The 17904-nt window shown below is 41.7% G+C and overlaps 1 protein-coding gene and 1 long non-coding RNA gene across 3 annotated transcripts in view; one reads left to right on the forward strand and one right to left on the reverse strand.

Annotated features, from left to right (window-relative positions):
- LOC142827892 (uncharacterized) overlaps positions 1-17904 on the reverse strand; it is a 49905-nt gene that overhangs the window by 19475 nt on the left and 12526 nt on the right. For both annotated transcript variants that reach the window (XR_016349190.1, XR_016349189.1), the window contains 2 exons: positions 6160-6340; positions 3401-3465 (listed from right to left, as the gene is read on the reverse strand). This is a non-coding gene — a long non-coding RNA (uncharacterized LOC142827892). The remainder of the gene's footprint in view (positions 1-3400; positions 3466-6159; positions 6341-17904) is intronic.
- The window catches only part of ECT2L (epithelial cell transforming 2 like), a 45258-nt gene that overhangs the window by 10645 nt on the left and 16709 nt on the right, over positions 1-17904 (forward strand). The window contains exons 5-14 of the mRNA XM_025178008.3: positions 452-704; positions 2191-2327; positions 4274-4401; positions 6057-6195; positions 7657-7825; positions 8425-8553; positions 11093-11185; positions 13601-13783; positions 15448-15551; positions 16733-16944. Coding sequence (XP_025033793.3) covers positions 452-704; positions 2191-2327; positions 4274-4401; positions 6057-6195; positions 7657-7825; positions 8425-8553; positions 11093-11185; positions 13601-13783; positions 15448-15551; positions 16733-16944 — 1547 coding nt within the window. The remainder of the gene's footprint in view (positions 1-451; positions 705-2190; positions 2328-4273; positions 4402-6056; positions 6196-7656; positions 7826-8424; positions 8554-11092; positions 11186-13600; positions 13784-15447; positions 15552-16732; positions 16945-17904) is intronic.

Genomic DNA, 17904 nt, shown 5'->3' on the forward strand with positions numbered 1-17904 from the left:
TCCAATACTCTTAAGTCAAATATGACAATCAAGGTGACAATGCCTTTATTTGCAGATTTCCATATATAGAAGAATTTTAAAATGAAGCCTCCTTCCCTGTTCTTTAAAAATAAACAAAACCAAAGTAAATGCATCTCATTGAATTCACTAACATTATCTGCTTATTCACCTTCAGGAACCACATCTGTGTCTGCATATAAGGAAACATTGCAGCCAGCTATTTGAGATGGAAGGATCATGTCTTTTTATTTGCGTAAAAGCACCTACCATATATACCTAGGCACTTAATAAAAAAACAAAATCTCAATGTATTTATGGAGGTCCCATGTTTCATTTACACTCAGATACTACAGTGATTGGTGGCAGTATGGAACCCAAAGGTTTATTAAATTGAAAGCTTTTTGTCCTCAAGCACAGCTTACTATCTGTTTTACTGCCTTCTTGTTTTAAGGACTGCTTATGGATGCCAAAATGTGTGAAGTTTGGATGGTTTCTGCCATACACTCCAGCAGATAATGAATATAGTGCTTGGAAGAGACATTACATAGACTGTGCAACCAGCTTAGATTACTTCACCCCAAGAGAAGCCACTGAAATCTACGGGACCCTTAATGAACCAAAAGCTGAAAACGAGGAGCAGGAAGAAAGGCTAAGAGAAAAACGGCTACGAAAAATGATTTGGGAGAGATTAGCATTACACAAGAGTCAGTGGTATTAAAATAACCTTTCTTCTGAGGCTAATGTTAAAATAAATGCTTTTTATTGAAAGTGGTATAATAATTTAAAGTGTTCAAGTAGTGAAAAACTTTTTTTAGGGTTACAGTAAGGAAAACTTATTAATTTTAATATCAAAAGGGCAAGAGCTAAAAATGGTAAAAATGATAGATTTTGGTTCTTCTATCTGATTGTTTAGTCCTATTTAATATGCCTCTGGCAAAAGGGATAAAAATATTCTGCTTGATAATGTCTAGTGGGGTTTCTCGTACTTCTCAACTGTGGAAATATTAGAAACCTCAAACTGTCAGTGTGTGGTTGTTGACCTAATTCCTTTCATTCTGGCATATACTGCTTTACAAGGCAGGAAAAATGAAAGTTGAAAGAAAAAGGCCCAGTAGCCAAGTGTCCTGTAGAAATTTTAATTATACCTACAAATATAGTCAGAACATTAAAGGAATTCATGGTAAAGTTTATTCAAAACCTAAATTTTGACCTAAAGTTATTTAAATAAAACGTAAGGGCACATATTCACTCTCTGCACTGAAGACAGACGTTCTGGCATTCGATTTAGCGGGTCTAGAATAAATCTCACACTGAGGGCAGTTGTGGCTGGCATCTATACTCCTCAATCACAAGGAGTAATGGAAGTCTCCCGCAAGCTCAGCTTAAGGTAAGCTGATTCCAGCTACATAGCTAGAACTGCGTACTTTAAGCCGTACTTGCAGGTCTAATGTAGACCGGGCCTAAGACTCACAAATATTATTATAGAATTCTATGAAGTCAGACTTTTATTAAGCAGAATATTGAGATTTGTCTACAAGTCTAATACTCATTGTACTTTATATTAAATAGATACAGATTGGGAATTTTTGTCCAGCAAACATGGTTCTCCAACCTTCAATAATATTTGTTTGAAAAGATGTCACAACTCATAGAAATTTTGGAGAATACACCTTCAATCCCATTAAGTCCTAGTTTTCTCTCAATTCTCATATTTGACATTCTCTTTAAACCCCAAGCACCTGGAGTCATGTGATTATGTGAGAATCTCAGTTTTCCTTTTTTAAAAACAAGCTTCTGCTCCTTCTGGTTAAAGAGAAAAACTTATATCAGAAGGCAAATAAAAACAGATCCCATTTTTTTAAACTCGTGACTGCTAAGATATTCTTATGATTATTTTAAAATGAACTCATATTTTGAACCAGTGCCAAAACCACTATTGTTTCATGGATTAATAAAAGACAACTTTATTTTAGTAGAATGACTAATTCCTAGCCAAAATGAGGAGGACTTTTCAGGCAGGATGCTCTGTTTAAATAAAAGCTAAAGACTGCCATGTAAAACTAAATGCTAATTAAAAAAATAAAAGGATGAATTCCCTAGTTACTGCATTGTTTCCCCTGTTAGTGTATACTTACATATCAGTGGAAAAACAGAATTTAACAGCTGGGACTGCTGATGCTTGTTTTTCAGGGGAGTTATTCAAAGCTCGACTGCCTTGGACGAGCGGGACTCGGAGTTCCCGATCCTTAAAATCACGATTGCAGCCAAAGCAGGCCCAGGCAATCCAGGATCGAGCAAGACTACACACAGCTTTGCAACTATTTAGGGTAAATTCCCCTCCCCAGGGGCAGCTGACCATTTTGCGGAGCCCAGGGCAGCCCAATTTCACGGGGCCCCCCCTTTGCCACGGCGCATGCGTGGGGCTTCTTGAAGCGCAGGGCCCAGGGCAACCGCCCTGTTCACCCTGCCCTATATCCACCCCTGTCCCTTCCCCCCATCTTCTTGCATTTTTTCCTTTGTAAATTAATATTTGCACACGCAAAAAACAGTAAATGCCAGATCCTGAGATTGGTTTCAATTCCTTCTAAGTAAGGGAAATGTACTTTGAGTAGTTCTGATTCAAACAAGATCTATATGTTACCACTGCCGACCAATTTCATTGATTTGTGTTTCATGCAACTGAGTCCCACTGAAGTCAGCACAGCGTATGATCCACAGTTTATTGTGGGCCTGATTCTGTAACCCTTAGTCATGCTGAGTAGTAGTCTACTCACTGGGTACCCCCTTTATCCTTCCAAAGACTGCTTTGTGGCATGAGATACTATGTACTCTGAGGAAGGCTGTGATTGTAAAACCCAAGTAATTCGTGGACAATGTCTTTGTCTGGAACATATACAGTATAACAAACAGGTTCTCTGCTTTATTCATCTAATTGGTTCACAAGGGCACACAGTGATTATATGCGGCAGGCTCTCTTATAGTAAATGCTGGCAAGTGTCAGCTTCTGATTAACTAGTATGTTGATGTGAGAGAGTCACTTCTGCAAAGTCTTAGGCTCACGAGTAACTAAGGGCGAGTCTACACTGCAAAAAAGCCCTACATTGTAGCAAATCATAGAGCTTTGGTGAAGTATCTCTGACTCACAGGACTTATGCTACAGAGCTAAAAATAGCAGTGTTTGTCAAGCTGGAGCTCAGATGCTAAGTCCCTCCCCGTCTCTGGGAGTCAGTACAAAGACTCCAGCCTTAGCGGGAACTTGTACACTGCTATTTTCAGCCCTGTAGTCAAGTCCTGTGAGTTGAAGTCAATTGACCCAGGCTCTGAGACTTACTACCTTCCTCCCTCCCACCTGACATGTACAAGTATGAATACTCACAATGACATAGGTAAAGTTACTCACATCTTTATTTCGTTGTGGATTGGTCTTTCTGTCTTCAAGGGGCCCCGATATCTTGTTAACTTATGCTGATTGGGTGCCATAGTAAAAAAAAAAAAAATCAGTGCACAATATATTTTACTTCCTAGTAAGCTTACTTTCTACTGAAAAAAACATTTATAGATATCACTTAGAATTTTACAATACAGCAAGACTTCAAAACTCATAAAAACTCATCATAAAGAGCTGTTAAAATTGAAGGACTTGCTCATCACCTTGCAATATCAACCTTCAATATCTTGCAAACAGACTGAAGTAATGAGAGCAATAGAATATATCATCCTCTGCACAAAGCTCGGCAGCTGTGTGAAACTATTCGGCTTTCTAATGAACTCGGCACACTCATTTGTATTATCATAGCAGTAGGAGTTTGTCATGGAACAGGACTCCATTGTGCTAGGTACGGTAAAAACAGAACAAAAAAAGACAATCCATGCCCCAAATAGAGCTGGTTGAAATATTATACATGCTGATATTCAAAGTGAGCCATTGGCAGCATGTTTAAAGGAAGCTGGCAGGGGAACCCAAAGACCCTATCCCTGCATCCTTGTGAAGCTGTGTAAGATCAATGCCCTCATTCACATCTGTGTTACACAATTTATCTGAGACACTGTTAGAGTTGTATTCTCAAGTAGTGTCCTTCTAACTAAGTCAGTTAAATATAGCTTACTGTCTCTCGGAATGATCATGTACTAACAGCGATAAAATAAGTTAACTTTTTTTACTGGTAGAAAAAAAAGACAGGCTTGCTTAACCGCTCCATTGTGTAACTACTGAATGGTATGTTATTACACTGCATCATGCATATTTCTCTCAACATTGTTTAAATGCTTTCAGGAAAAGAGCACTCTTTCGAATCATACTCTTTCAATGCTGCCTTCTGAAGAAATGAAATCCAAGTTTAATCTAGCAGCAGATAAACAGCTTGTTTTGGCCTCCTTAAAATCTTTGCCCAGCCCCAAAAGGTAAGCAGGAATCAAGCTTTTCAAAACACTGACAATTCCAAACCACATAAATAATGGTACCCAAAGTGCATTGATTAGTAAGTGTGACAAAATACAGTGTGTGTAGGAAACAGCACACAAACCTTTGGATCATGTCAGGTAGCTTTGTTTGGTACACTACATCACCATGATGGAGCTCAACTTTGTCCATTACAGTACAGGCAGTCCCCGGGTTACATGGATCCGACTTACATCGGATCCCTACTTACAAACGGGGTGAGGCAACCACACACTAGCTGCTTCCCCCGAGCAGACCAGGGAGACGCGAAGCTAGCGTCCCCCCTAGCAGACCAGGGAGACGCGGAGCGGCTTTTCTCAGCAGACACCTCAGCTTGAGAATAAAAGACTGAGGGAAGTGAGGTGTGGGAGAATAAAACTGAGCTTTGGAGAAATGTTTGGCTAGAGTTTCCCCTACAATATGAACCAGTTCCGACTTATATACAAATTCAACTTAAGAACAAACCTACAGTCCCTATCTTGTACGTAACCCGGGGACTGCCTGTAGTTCTAAATAATTACCACACAGATTCCTGCTCTTAAAATTTGCTCTGCTCGTCCTCTGTGCTGAAAGAGCAACTCCATATACCGGCTTGTAGACAATATGCCTGGCCTATACAAGTCCTCTAGTTAGCTGAAGCCACACTTGAGTGCAATCCTGAGGAGGGCACTGAAACTTGAGGTTGGGCAGAAACTTGGTGTTCTCGGAAATTTGGAGGCTCAGATCAGTTGATCTGGTCTTAAATCACCATCCTGAAGTTTAAAAAAAAAAACCAAGGAGAACCTGAAATGAGGGGGACTCTCCCTTATGCAGCATATCCACCCTCAGTAAATTGCCAGGTTAGTCATAAATTGTAAACTTCTTGCTTAGCCTGGATATGGATCTAATGACAAAGCTTTCAAGTCTAGAGCTGTACTTTTCATTGGCTAAACATACTTAGAAGATCCTAAAAATTCATTTTCTTTTGTAGACTTACAAAAAACAAATGATAATTTGTTCTTTGTGCATATTGAGACTAGCAGTTTAAAATCCTCTTTTCATCACAGAGCAAACAAGGGCACAGAGGGGTATTTTCTCTATCAACACTTCTATAACATCATGGATGATGGGCGAAGGCCCAGCTGGTAAAGGCAAGCCTCAGCCCTGTCCCTTGAGTCAACCCCACTCACTCCCAGCCCTATACTTCCTGGCCACCTAGAGGGCCAGAGAAGCCAGGCTGCCACACCACTGCCCTAGCTTTCCCCAGTGGCCGGGGAATGTAGGCAGTTTTGGGAAAGCAGTGCCTTCCTTTGCCTACACTACCTGCGGCCCATGTATAAAACAGTGTAAAAAATAAATGCAAAAAACCTGCAAATGGCTAACATGGAACTCAGTGGTTTCAATAGGCAGTTGGTGATTAAGGTTCATTTTCTCACAGAAGTGCTGGCCTTCAGCAGGCATGGGGGAGAATTGTAAATACACTTACAGCGACATGTATTAAACACTGCATGTCTATTCAGTGTAACTGAGGTTTTGGCATGTATTTTCATACCCTCATGCTTTATCTGTGCATTAAAGTAAAAAAGAATGATAATCTTTAAGGGATATTCTACCTGAGTTTTTGCTTTTCCTTCTGTAGACAGAATGTAACTGGAAGGAGATCCTACCCTGGGTTACCTAACAAACACTGTCAGAGTGTCTACCAAAAATACAGCAGCTTTGCATACCCACTTGAGCCATACCTGGTCTTGATATCATCCCAGATTCCTGCATTTGAGGTATGAATTTCTTCTGGGTCTCCTATTTTTGAATGGATTGGGCTCTGTATACCCATTTATCCTGGGGATTTATCCAAGACAGCAATCTTTTTGTCCTTCCCCTGCACAGGTGGCATCCTTCCTGGAGTCTGTTAAAGCCTCACTCCTGCAAACACACATGGGCTTAGCTTTGCTCACATGAGTTGTCTCATTAAGTGTTCACAAGATTAGGAGTTCAGCAAGAGAACATCATAAAGGGAAGAAAAACAAAGGAAAGTATAAGATTAAAATAGTCAGTAAAGTAATAGTATGGGCCTAAATCAGTAGTTCTCAATTGGGGGGCACAAAGGAACATTCCAAGTATGTGAGGCCAAAGCCAGTCTGGATGGGAGGGGAAGGAAGCTTGTGGGAAAGGAGCACAAAACACTTCTAGCCCCACTCCACCCCCCAGACAAGCTCCACTTCCAACCCCATTCAGCTCTACTCAGTCCTGCTTTGCCTCTAGCCCCAGTTCAGCCCTCACTCCGTCTCTGCCTCCAGACCCACTCCACCCCCAAGTCTGGCCCCAAACCTAGTTCTGCCCTCATCCCCTTTCCACCGTAAACTGGCTTTTCCCTAAGCCCCAGCTCTTCACCTGTCCCCCTCTCTACCTTCAGCCCAAACTCTGCTGCTGTGGACGCCTTAACTGGCAATAATGGAGAGAGGGGCACAGACAGATTCCATTACTTACGTGCATGTATTTGTGTGTGGGGGGGGGGGAGGGAGTGACTGAAAAAAACTGAGCACCACTGGCCTAAATGAATCTCTAATGTAGAAATTCAGAATTTAATGGGAAACTGAATTTAAAAATGCTATGTGTGGGCATGGCTGCAGATTTAAGGACACTGTGATCTGAAGTAAAAACAAATCATATGGTTTAACTACTAATTTGTGTAAGATGTTCAGTGTTCTAGCTAGTCAAGGTCCAGGAGATGCATTTTAAAAACAGCCTGTCCTGTATATTGATTTAAAGAGCTGAATACAATCCAATTTCCAGTAAAGCATCAGTAGGAAATAAGTAGAAAGTGTAGCTGACCACCCAGCATTGTCTTGTTTCATGATAAAAATAAGCCTCCCACCCATCCTAAAATTCACATGTGGATGGAGAGCTGCATCTGTACAGAATATAACTAACATCCGTGGCAGTCTACAAGGAGTGCCAGGCTGCTCATGCACAATGAATTGCAGGTGTGACCTAGCTGATATTTTCTTTTCCTAAAGACTGTTGGAGAGATTCTCTCATGTCCATTGGCATTATGGGGCCAAAGGACAAAGTTGAATAAAGAATTTTAAATTTTTATTTGCAATTAATTACAAATGTGTTACAATATGATGAGATTAATTCTGCAAATGACTATTGAATTTAGAATTATATTTTTTCTTGTGGAATTACATCTTGAGAAAAATCAGGATTTGAAGCTCTGAACTGATTTATTTCTATAGATGGTGCTGGACAGCATCAAACCTGGGGTGATTCCTGTGTTGTATGAACATTGTGGAATGACATTGGAAAGCCTCCTTTTTTATGTAGAAAAGGCTCTGGATGGTCGAAAAGCAAAGAGTATTGGGATTTTTAGCAATGGAGACTCCAGGGAGATCAATTTACTTCAAGGTAGGGCAAGAAAAAAAAAAACTGAAAACATATCAATGCCACGTCACATTTAGGTATTCCAAAAAGGGGAACAGCATGACACTGAAAAGTTGATTGAGCTAGTAAACTGGGCACTGATCCAATTGTAATTTGTTTCTGGCAGGTGGACCTCTGTACCTTCCATTGTAGTCAACAGGACTTGCCACAGGAATAGGGGGCTGCTTGCATGTAAGGAGACTAGACATATGATGCCAGTCCACAGTAGCTCAAAATCTGACTAGGAGGTTAAATAAGGGAATAAAGGAAGATGAGAAAGAAACAAAGACACAGAAGGAGCAAAGATAAAAGTAATAGCCAGAGAGAGTAACACATGGTACATGGAAAATAAATTTAGAGAAGGGAGAGACAGAGGGAGAGAGGAGAGAAGGTACTAAAGAATTGGAAGACAAGAAATCTCTCATCTTTGAAAGTTAGTTCATTGCCCTGAAGACAGATTTTGGGGAAGAGTGTTAAGTCCTGAGAAGAGAAGTAATGATATGAATATAGGAGGGATGAATTTTGAGCAGAATTAAAATCCTCATGGAAATTTTCTTTCATTGACTTATATAAATGTTTTTCAGGCTGCAGAATCAATATTAAGAACATTCTGAGTCCTGAAGTGAGGGAATTTTGGGAGAAGCTAAGTGGTTGCATCATCTCTCCAGAAGAAGGTGGCCAGGTGGACATCTTTGTGCCTCTAGCAGCATCAGGTCAGTTTTGTTTGACCTTCTGTCATGACGGAGAATCTCCCACTCTATTGTCTCCTTGATCACTGCTGAGTAAGGCTTGTTGAAATTCATGTTAGCAGAAAAATCAGGTTTACAACATAGTGACGATTTTTACTTTGGTGAAAAATCTGAATGCCTGAAAAGTTATGGGATTTGTAGTTTGGGTGCCTTGTATCTTGTTCCCATTGTCTGTGGGCCCAGCTCCAGAGCTAGACAACATCGCTCATGATCCACCACAAGTATGGGCATCTGCTGTGCAAGGCGGATGATTGTAGTGCATCATGGGACATAGTCCAGCCAAGAAGCCTGGCTTACAAAGGAGGACACAGTTTAATGATAAACCAAGCTAAAACATTACTTTTCAATTTGGTTTCATAAACCACGTTTTTCAGAGTAGAAATCTTTGACTGTCTGAAGCTATGTCTACACTCGCGGTTTCTTGCGCGAGTAATATGCAAATGAGGCTAAGCATGGAATATCGGCGAGCCTCATTTGCATACCTAATGAGCCACCATTTTTTTCAGAAGAGGCTCTTGCGCAAGAAGGAGTGTCTACACTGCCCCTTCTGGTGCAAGAAAAGCCCTCTTGCGCTATGCTGTTACACCTATTACTTTTCAGGAAGAACGGCATTGCGCAAGAGGGTTTTTGTTGAGCAAGAAGGGGCAGTGTAGATGCTCCTTGTTGCGCAAGAGCCTCTTCTGAAAAAAATGGTGGCTCATTAGGTATGCAAATGAGGCTCGCCGATATTCCACACTTAGCCTCATTTGCATATTACTTGCGCAAGAAGTCGCGAGTGTAGACATAGCCTGAATGTGTTTGCTTTTTGCAGAAAAAGCCAAAGTTTCCCACAGGGTGAGTACCGTACCTAGCACAATGGGGTCCTGCTCCATGACAATCTCCTACTGCTACGATAATAACTCGGCACACTAGTTAATTAGAAAGCAGACTAGTTTCACACAGCTGCTGAGCTCTGTGAAGAGGGTGATGTATTCTATTGCTCTGATTACTTTCAATTACATCAGTCTATTTGCAAGATATCGAAGGCTGATCTTGGCAAGGTGCTGACCCACATCTCCCATTTGCTCAGCCTTGCACAGTCATCCCCTAGTTGGCATCAAGCAGATCGCTACAAGAAATAGAGTAGTTCCACTCCTATTGTGTTTTCTTGGAAAGAATAAGATGCAAAGACCCTCAAAGCTCGTACATCTTTATTTCACACACTTCTTCTCAGAGATCCCACAAACTCACGGGCTACGTCTACACTGGCCCCTTCTTCGGAAGGGGCATGCTAATTTTGAAAGTCGGAATAGGGAAATCCGCGGGGGATTTAAATATCCCCCGCGGGATTTAAATAAACATGTCCGCCGCTTTTTTTCCGGCTAGGGGAAAAGCTGGAAAAAAGCGTCTAGACTGGCCCGATCCTCCGGAATAAAGCCCTATTCCGGAGGATCTCTTATTCCTACTTTATTCCGGAGGATCGGGCCAGTCTAGACGCTTTTTTCTGGCTTTTCCCCAAGCCGGAAAAAAGCGTCGTCCATGTTTATTTAAATCTCGCGGGGGATATTTAAATCCCCCGTGGATTACCCTATTCCCACTTTCAAAATTAGCATGCCCCTTCCGAAGAAGGGGCCAGTGTAGACATAGCCACAATGTATATCACAGGATCACAAAGAAAAAACAGTTTGCCATTTCAACCAGAAAGGACATTGTCTCAACGACTTGATTACCTGCATCCTGCTTCAAAGACCTTTTCAGACCACACTTCAAAGAGAATCCTCTGAACTGTCATTGTTTAAATTCGACACTTTACATTTAGGTTTAAACAAAGACATTAATTATCTTACTCATTACAAAGATAGCTTCCCCTAATATTAGTTCACAGACATTTACCTTCCTCCTCTCCCCATCCCCGTTCTGTTCTGAAATTTGATTTGTCTTTTTCATGTGTGTTCATTTGTTTAATTGTATCCTTTGGTATATATGGTTGTGACCATTTTCTTCCACTATTTGATCTGAGGAAGTGGGTCTGGCCCACGAAAGCTCATCACCTAATAAACCATCTTGTTAGTCTTTAAAGTGCCACATAGTCCTGTTTTTTGTTCCAATGTATATCTCCTCATTGACATTGGAACTAAACTGGAGTTATTTTCCTTTAGAGCTCTCCTGCCAAAAACAATTTTTCTAGTTTCATGCCCATGTTAGTGGATGTGATTGTTTCAGTGTCATTTTGTTTCGTCGGTGTCATTTTGTTAAGATAGATAGTGCATCTTTCACGTTGTCCGTAAACGTAGCAGAGTTTTCAGAATTATAATATGATAAAACTAGAGAAACTCTTGTTGAATAACAAATACATGAAATTTTCTTCCAGCCTCAAAAAAATGTTTAGACTCCTTCTGGTCTCAGAATAATTAGAGCAGCATGGAGGGAAAAAATTGGGTAGTGAACTGTATTGACTGCAACATTTTAGTGATATAAATAGTTTAGTTTTATGAACTAGAAAAAAAATAATGCAACTTTGCAGAGGCAGGGATGGAAGTCCTTTCCAAGCTGACTCATCTAACTGGTGTGCTCTTCAGAACCCCCACAGGAATTGCCACTGGATCTTTTCAGCACAGTAAGTACAGAAAGTTATTAAATGGATGTATAAGGGAGTTAGGTGTCACGTTACTGGATTTAAAAGTTATTGCTGCTCCCATGGGAGGGGTGGGTGTACCAAAAGTCTATACAAAGGGGGCTGTGTGGTGTCACATGAAAGCTTATGTTCTACTGATTCTGTATATGCTATTCATGTACTTGTATAATATCTATATGTGGAGTTATAAATATGTACTCTGTGTTGATGCTGGAAAATTCTGTCAAAGTATTAGACAAAGAATGTTCAGCCCCCTTTGTATAGACTTTTGGGGCACCCGTTGCCTCCTCCCCCGCATGGATGCAGCAATGACCTTTAAAATCCAATAATGTGACACTAGGTGACATCTGGTATTTGGCCACATTTTATATGACTTGGAGAAACTGAGTCATTTCCAAATAAGAGAAAAATAGTTTCATATCTTTAAAATAAAGGCACTTATTTTTCCCATAAGGAATGTAAGAATTATTTGATAAAAGCAAAATGAAATTATTATAAATCTGCTTCTGGAAAATGAGGGGTAGAAGTAGGGTGTGTAGAGGAAGGATGCTGGTATTTGACCAATTTTAAATGCCTATGATTGTTTTTCTAAAGACTCAGTGTAATTCTATAAAATCAAATTACAGATTTACATGATAGCAGCCTTCACATATTTGAAGGGCTGCCATAAAAAGATGGAGAAAACTTGTTCTCTTCCCCCTCAGGCATAACAAGAGGCAGTGGGTTCAAATTACAGCATTGCAAATTTAGAAGAAAATCTAAAGAAAAAACGTCAACTGCAAGAATAGTAGAACATGGAATAGACTATCTACAAAGGTTGTGAAAATTCCTTCATGGGAGGTTTTCAAAAGGAGGCTAGATAGCCATCCATTTTGGATGGGTTTGCTACAACAAATCCTGCATTTTGGCAGGTGGCTAGATTAGATGAACTTTGCTATCAGCTTCTATTATTCTACAGGTTTGTAGTTTTGGCTACTTTATTTTATCACTTTTAAAATTTAATTTCAGAAATAGCTTAGGACCATTTGATATTATGCAACGTGTCTGTCAGATTAACATAATGATGATCAGAAAGGTCAAAGTCTAGGCGTCATCTTAAACTTAAAGTAAACATTCAACTCCTCCTGGGAGAATTAAAAATTCTGTAAATACTTTAAAATCCTGCCTATTTTATTTGTCAAAATAAAATTATATAATCATGCCAGTTTCAATTTTGGTAACTTATTTCAAAATACCCATTAGCAAGTATGTCTGTGACCATTCAGATACCAAAAAAGATTCAGACAATGTTTTTTGACAAATTTCTTACGAGTTAATACAGAATGTTGAGCAATCCATTTAAGCTACAATACAGAAACATTTCCCTCACCCCTCAGAAGCCATGAAAAGGCTTGGGGAGAGTGAGTGGTAATAGAGAAGTTGAGAGAGAAGGAAGGAACCTGGGAGCGTACTTGCAGTATTGTTGGGTGTGGGTGGGAGAAGTATGGAACAGCTTCTGCTGGGGGAGGAAAGGGACTGTTAGGGAAGTAGGGAGCCTCTTTTGTGCAGACCCTAGCTGATCCAGAACCACTCCCAATCAGATACATCTGCCCTGTGTCCAATACCGCCGCCATCTTCATGTAGCCCTGGAATCTTCTACCCACCCTTCTCCCATGCGGCCCTGGAGTCCCGCCCCATTCAGTAGCTGACTCAGTGCTATCACCCACTAGCTCCTGAGCCTGCCCTGCACTAGCGCTTCTGAACTTGCACCTCTGTGCACCCCATTCTAACCTCGCTCCACAGGCAAGATACTGTGATGAATGAAACTGGCTGCTAGCTGTTGCTGGAGGTCAGCTGGCTGTTCTGGTGCCACAGCAGCGTCTGGTAGGTGAAAGGCAGAACTGCAGGACTTCTTGGGCAGAATGTATTTTCTACCGAAGAAAATCTGTGCTAGGCATGAACTCTGCCTTTGCACAGTGGCTCTCAGTTCTCCAGGAGTAAAAGAATGTACAGTCTTGTTTCCTTGAACACAGTAGGAATCAAACAGGAGATAGCTTCTTTAATCATGGTTCTAAGTCTTTCAGGTAGTACTCTGCTCAAATGCTCATGCTCTCAGACTCGCCCCCCCCCCTCCAATCTAAATATGCTTAGCTTTTTTACTCCCTCTGTCTTTGCTGCTTCTCTCTGGCACATAGCTCTAGAAAATCAGTACCCCAGCTCCTGCTTTATTTTATCAGTATCTAGGGAAACCCCTGAGGCTACATTGTTCAACTTCTACCCAAACCTTGCCATGTGCCTGACTTTTGGATCTTATTGTTTGTTAATCATTCCATAAAAGAGCTTGATTGTTTATTACATTTATACTAAACAAAGGGCAATGGTTACATCTACCAGTTTCAGTGAGTATAAAAATATCAGTCCTTAGTGACTGGCTGGGAAAACAGAAAGATGGACCTCCCATCTCCACCTACTTCACTGAAGTAAAACTACAGATATGGCTCAGACTGACAGAGCTCCTGGAAGAGACACTGAAATCTGTCAGGAAGCAGATGAAACCATATTTAAGTGAGCTGCAGAAGAACATTAGTGGCAGGATTATTGGTAAGATGTGTCTTTTTTCCTATTTTAACACTTATAAAATAAGTACCCTCTCAAAAACAGCAAGAAATACTTGAAATCTCTGCCCGCCCCTCCACGGGTCATGGAACCATCACAACTCAATGTTGTTTTCTGCTCCAATCTCTGTATTTAGACAATAATATTTAAAGTTGTCATAGGTCTGAGATTTTCATATACAGGCAGTCCCCGGGTTACGTACAAGATAGGGACTGTAGGTTTGTTCTTAAGTTGAATCTGTATGTAAGTCGGAACTGGCGTCAGCCACTGCTGAAACTGATCAGTTTCAACCGCGGCTGAATCTGGATGCCAGTTCTGACTTACATACAGATTCAACTTAAGAAACCCAGGTGTCCCCAAGTCAGCTGCTGCTGAAACTGATCAGCGGCTGATTCCAGGAAGCCTGGGGCAGAGCAACTCTGCCTGGGGCTTCCTGTAGTCAGCCGCTGGTCAGTTTCAGCAGCGGCTGACTTGGGGACGTCTGGGGCAGAGCAGCTGGGGTGCTGCTGGGTTGCTCCAGTAGTGCGGCTCCTCGGCGCTACTGGAGCAACCCAGCAGCACCCCAGCTGCTCTGCCCCAGGCGTCCTGATTCAGCCGCTGCTGAAACTGACCAGCAGCAACTGAATCAGGACGCCTGCGGCAGAGCAGCTGGGGTGCTGCCGGGTTGGTCCGGAGCGGTGCTGCGGGACCAACCCGGCAGCCCCCAGCTGCTCTACTCCAGGGGTAGGCAAGAAAAGCCTGGTCTGCTGGGGGGGGGGGGGCCAGCACTAGCTGCACCACCACCCCCTCCAGCAGACCAGGGAGACCGGGGTGGCGGGACCGCCCAAGTCCTCCAGGCTTTGCTCCGTCTTCCTGGTCTGCTGACCTGGGAGACGCTTAGCAAAGCTGCAGAGTACGCGGGCAGCGGGACAGTCCAGGCGCGCCGTGGCTGTCCCACTGCTGGCGTGCTCCGAGGCTTTGCTCCCCATCTCCCTGGTCTGCTGGGAGACGGGAAGCAAAGCTTTGGAGCACGCCCGCAGCGGGACAGCCCAGGCGGCAGCTTTGCTCGGGTGTCCCTGGTCTGCTGGGGGGGGGTCCAGCGGCTTTGCTGGACCCCCCCAGCAGACCAGGGAGACCGGGAGAAGCTTCTCTTGCCCCGGAGGACACGGGTGGTGAGAAGCCCCGTTCGTAAGTGCGGATCCGACATAAGTCGGATCCGTGTAAGTCAGGGACTGCCTGTACTGGCATAATGCCAAGGAAACTACTCTGCTTGACTGAGATCTCAGGCTGAGTTTGTGTGGCTGGCAGTGGCAAGTAAAGAATATATTATTAAACCCAGAAAGTGAGCATATTTGCTGTTGTGATTGACACAAATGTGGAACTTGGCAAAGTCATGTCTAGAGTGCTTTTTCAGATCAGACACACATTTTGCCCTGGTCTACACTGGATTTGTCTTTGCAATGTTTGTGGCACTGGTGCAGCCACATCATTGTAGGTACACTGATGGCTAAAAACCACAATGTGGACAAAGCCTTGAAAGTTCCCTTTTGTTATGGATGCCCAACAAAATGTCACCTGACTAGAGTATAGAGATTTGCTAGAAACTATCAAGCAAGCTTACCATAACCATTTAAAGGACTCATTTACAGTTAATGCTCTTGTCTTTTCAGGTCAGCTTATGTTTGGTATGATGAGCAGTGCCAACATACATACTAATCAAGAAACAGCCCAGAGGTTCACTGATGAATTAGCTGAGCTTTCAAAAAGAAGCTACGTAAGTAAGATTGGTCTGTTTTAATAATTGAAGTGGTATTCAGGGTTCTAGACCCTCCAAGAGAAGAGGCAATTCTTAATTTAGTCTTAAGTGAAGTGCAGGATCTGGTCCAAGAGAAGAATATAGCTGGACTTCCTGGAGATAGCACATAATATAATCGGGCCCATATGCAGAGGGGTGCAAAGGTCTCCAAAGTAAGACCAACATTATTCATAAATAATCTGGAGACAGGGGTAAACAATGAGGTGGCAAAATTTGCAGATACCATCAAACTGCTTTAAATAGTTAAGTCCAAAACAGACTGTGAAGAGCTTTGAAAGATCTCACAAAACTAGGTGACTAGGCAACAAAATTGCAAAAAAATTGGAATAGAGAATGTGACAGAATATTTTATTGCCTCTATATAAATCCTTGGTACACCCACATCTTGAAAGCTGTGTGCAGATGTGGTTGCCTCAAAAAAGATGGCTTGGCATTGGAAAAAGTTTAGAAAAGGGCAACAAAAATGACTAAGGGTTTGGAACGGTTGCCAAATGAAGAAAGACAGACTTTGATAAGACAAACTTTTCACCTTAGAAAAGAGAAGACTAAGGTGGGTGGGGAGGATCGGATAGAATAGAAGTCTGTAAAAGCATGACTGGTGTGGAGAAAGTAAATAAGAAAAAAGTTATTTACTTGTTTCCATAACACAAGAACTAGGGGCCACCAAACAACATTAATAGGTAGCAGATTTAAAACAAACAAAAGGAAATATTTTTCATACATAATAGAGCTTGTGGAACTCCTTGACAAAGGATGTTGTGAAGACTATGACTTTAACAGAGTTCAAAAAAGAACTAGATAAATTCACAGACACCATTTGTCTCCCTCTTTCCTGGGGTCAGAGGGTGGGGGAGAGAGAAGGGAGAGATACTAACTAGGGATATAGTTAGATGGCAGTTGAACAAGCATATGGTCACATTTCAAGAGTGAGAACACACCATTATGTGCATTTGTGGACAAGGAAGAGGTAGAGAGAAAAATTATCGATAAACTTCAGTAGGTCAAATTGCAATGGTGCAAGCAGGTATAATGTTCCATCCCCTTTTCATTGTTGTCTGGTCCTCCTTTAGCCACAGACTTTTTATTGTAAAGCTGTGTAAAGAACCTCGGCTAACTTATTCTCCATGCTCTGATTGTAGGATAAACTTCAGAAGGACACTGCAGACAGACGAACTAGATGCGCCTGGGAGCTCCTGACAAGTGAGAAGAACTATGTGCACATGCTGGAAACCGTGAGGAATGTTTATGTTATACCACTAAAAGCAGCATTAGGATCAAATCGAGCCATCCTAAGTCATGCTAATGTTCAAATAATCTTCTCTGATATCTTGGATGCCTTACAACTCAATAGGTATGTTCTATAAGCTATATTTTAAATTTACTAAGCGATTAAATATTTTGGGTTAAACAAAAACCAAATCTTTGGTTAGCACCATCTGCTGCATCTGTGCATGTTCTTTGATGAAGAGAAAGATTGTCCAGTACATGACACCAAACTCCTGGCTGAGGGACACGACTTGATTAACAGCTATCTGTCCAATCTTGCTTGCATGACTGACTTTTCAGGCAGATGATTTTAGAAAGTAATGGTATTGCTAATTACTGACCTTTCTGTACCTCCATGCACAGGTACATATAGCTTTGCAGAATATGACCAAACTATTAACATGAACAATTAAAACGGTTTCGGTTTTGGTAAAATTATGGTAGATTTTACACTGAGTGCTACAAAAGTATACAATCATATCTGACTAGAGATAGAGAAGAAAATGCTCAACCCTGTGGGAAGGCACAGTACTAAGATAAAAAGGGGTATACATTGTGGAGGCAGCATAGTCCAGAGAACAAGATACTTGAATAAAAGTTGGGAGTCCAGGGGGCATTCCCAGCTCTGTGTCAGACTCATTGTGTGATCTTGTGTGATACTCACTTATCACTGCTTCTGTTTCCACATATTTTTCAAATTGGAAGCCATATTTATCACATATGAAAAGGCTTTGAGAGCTATAAAAGCGTGCTTTGTAAGTGCTAGGTATTTATCAGTGAGAGTGATAGTAATATGCAGGATGAAAAACTGGAATCTTGTTCTAATCTACAAATATCCCTTTGAAGTCTTAATATACTTGAAGTGTCAGATATAATGAAGGTTCTGATCCTGCAATCATATCTGAATGGGGCAGATCCTGAATCTACACAGAGCCCTCTCTGAAATCAGAAAGGCTAAGGAGTTCACAGGAGTTCACAGCATACAGCTGATTGAGCCCCTCTCTAAGTCATGATTCTGCAAACTAAACTCCAGATCTCAAAGTTC

This window comes from Pelodiscus sinensis, chromosome 3 (assembly GCF_052426305.1).
Source record: "Pelodiscus sinensis isolate ZL-2025 chromosome 3, ASM5242630v1, whole genome shotgun sequence".
Lineage (NCBI taxonomy): Eukaryota > Metazoa > Chordata > Testudines > Trionychidae > Pelodiscus > Pelodiscus sinensis.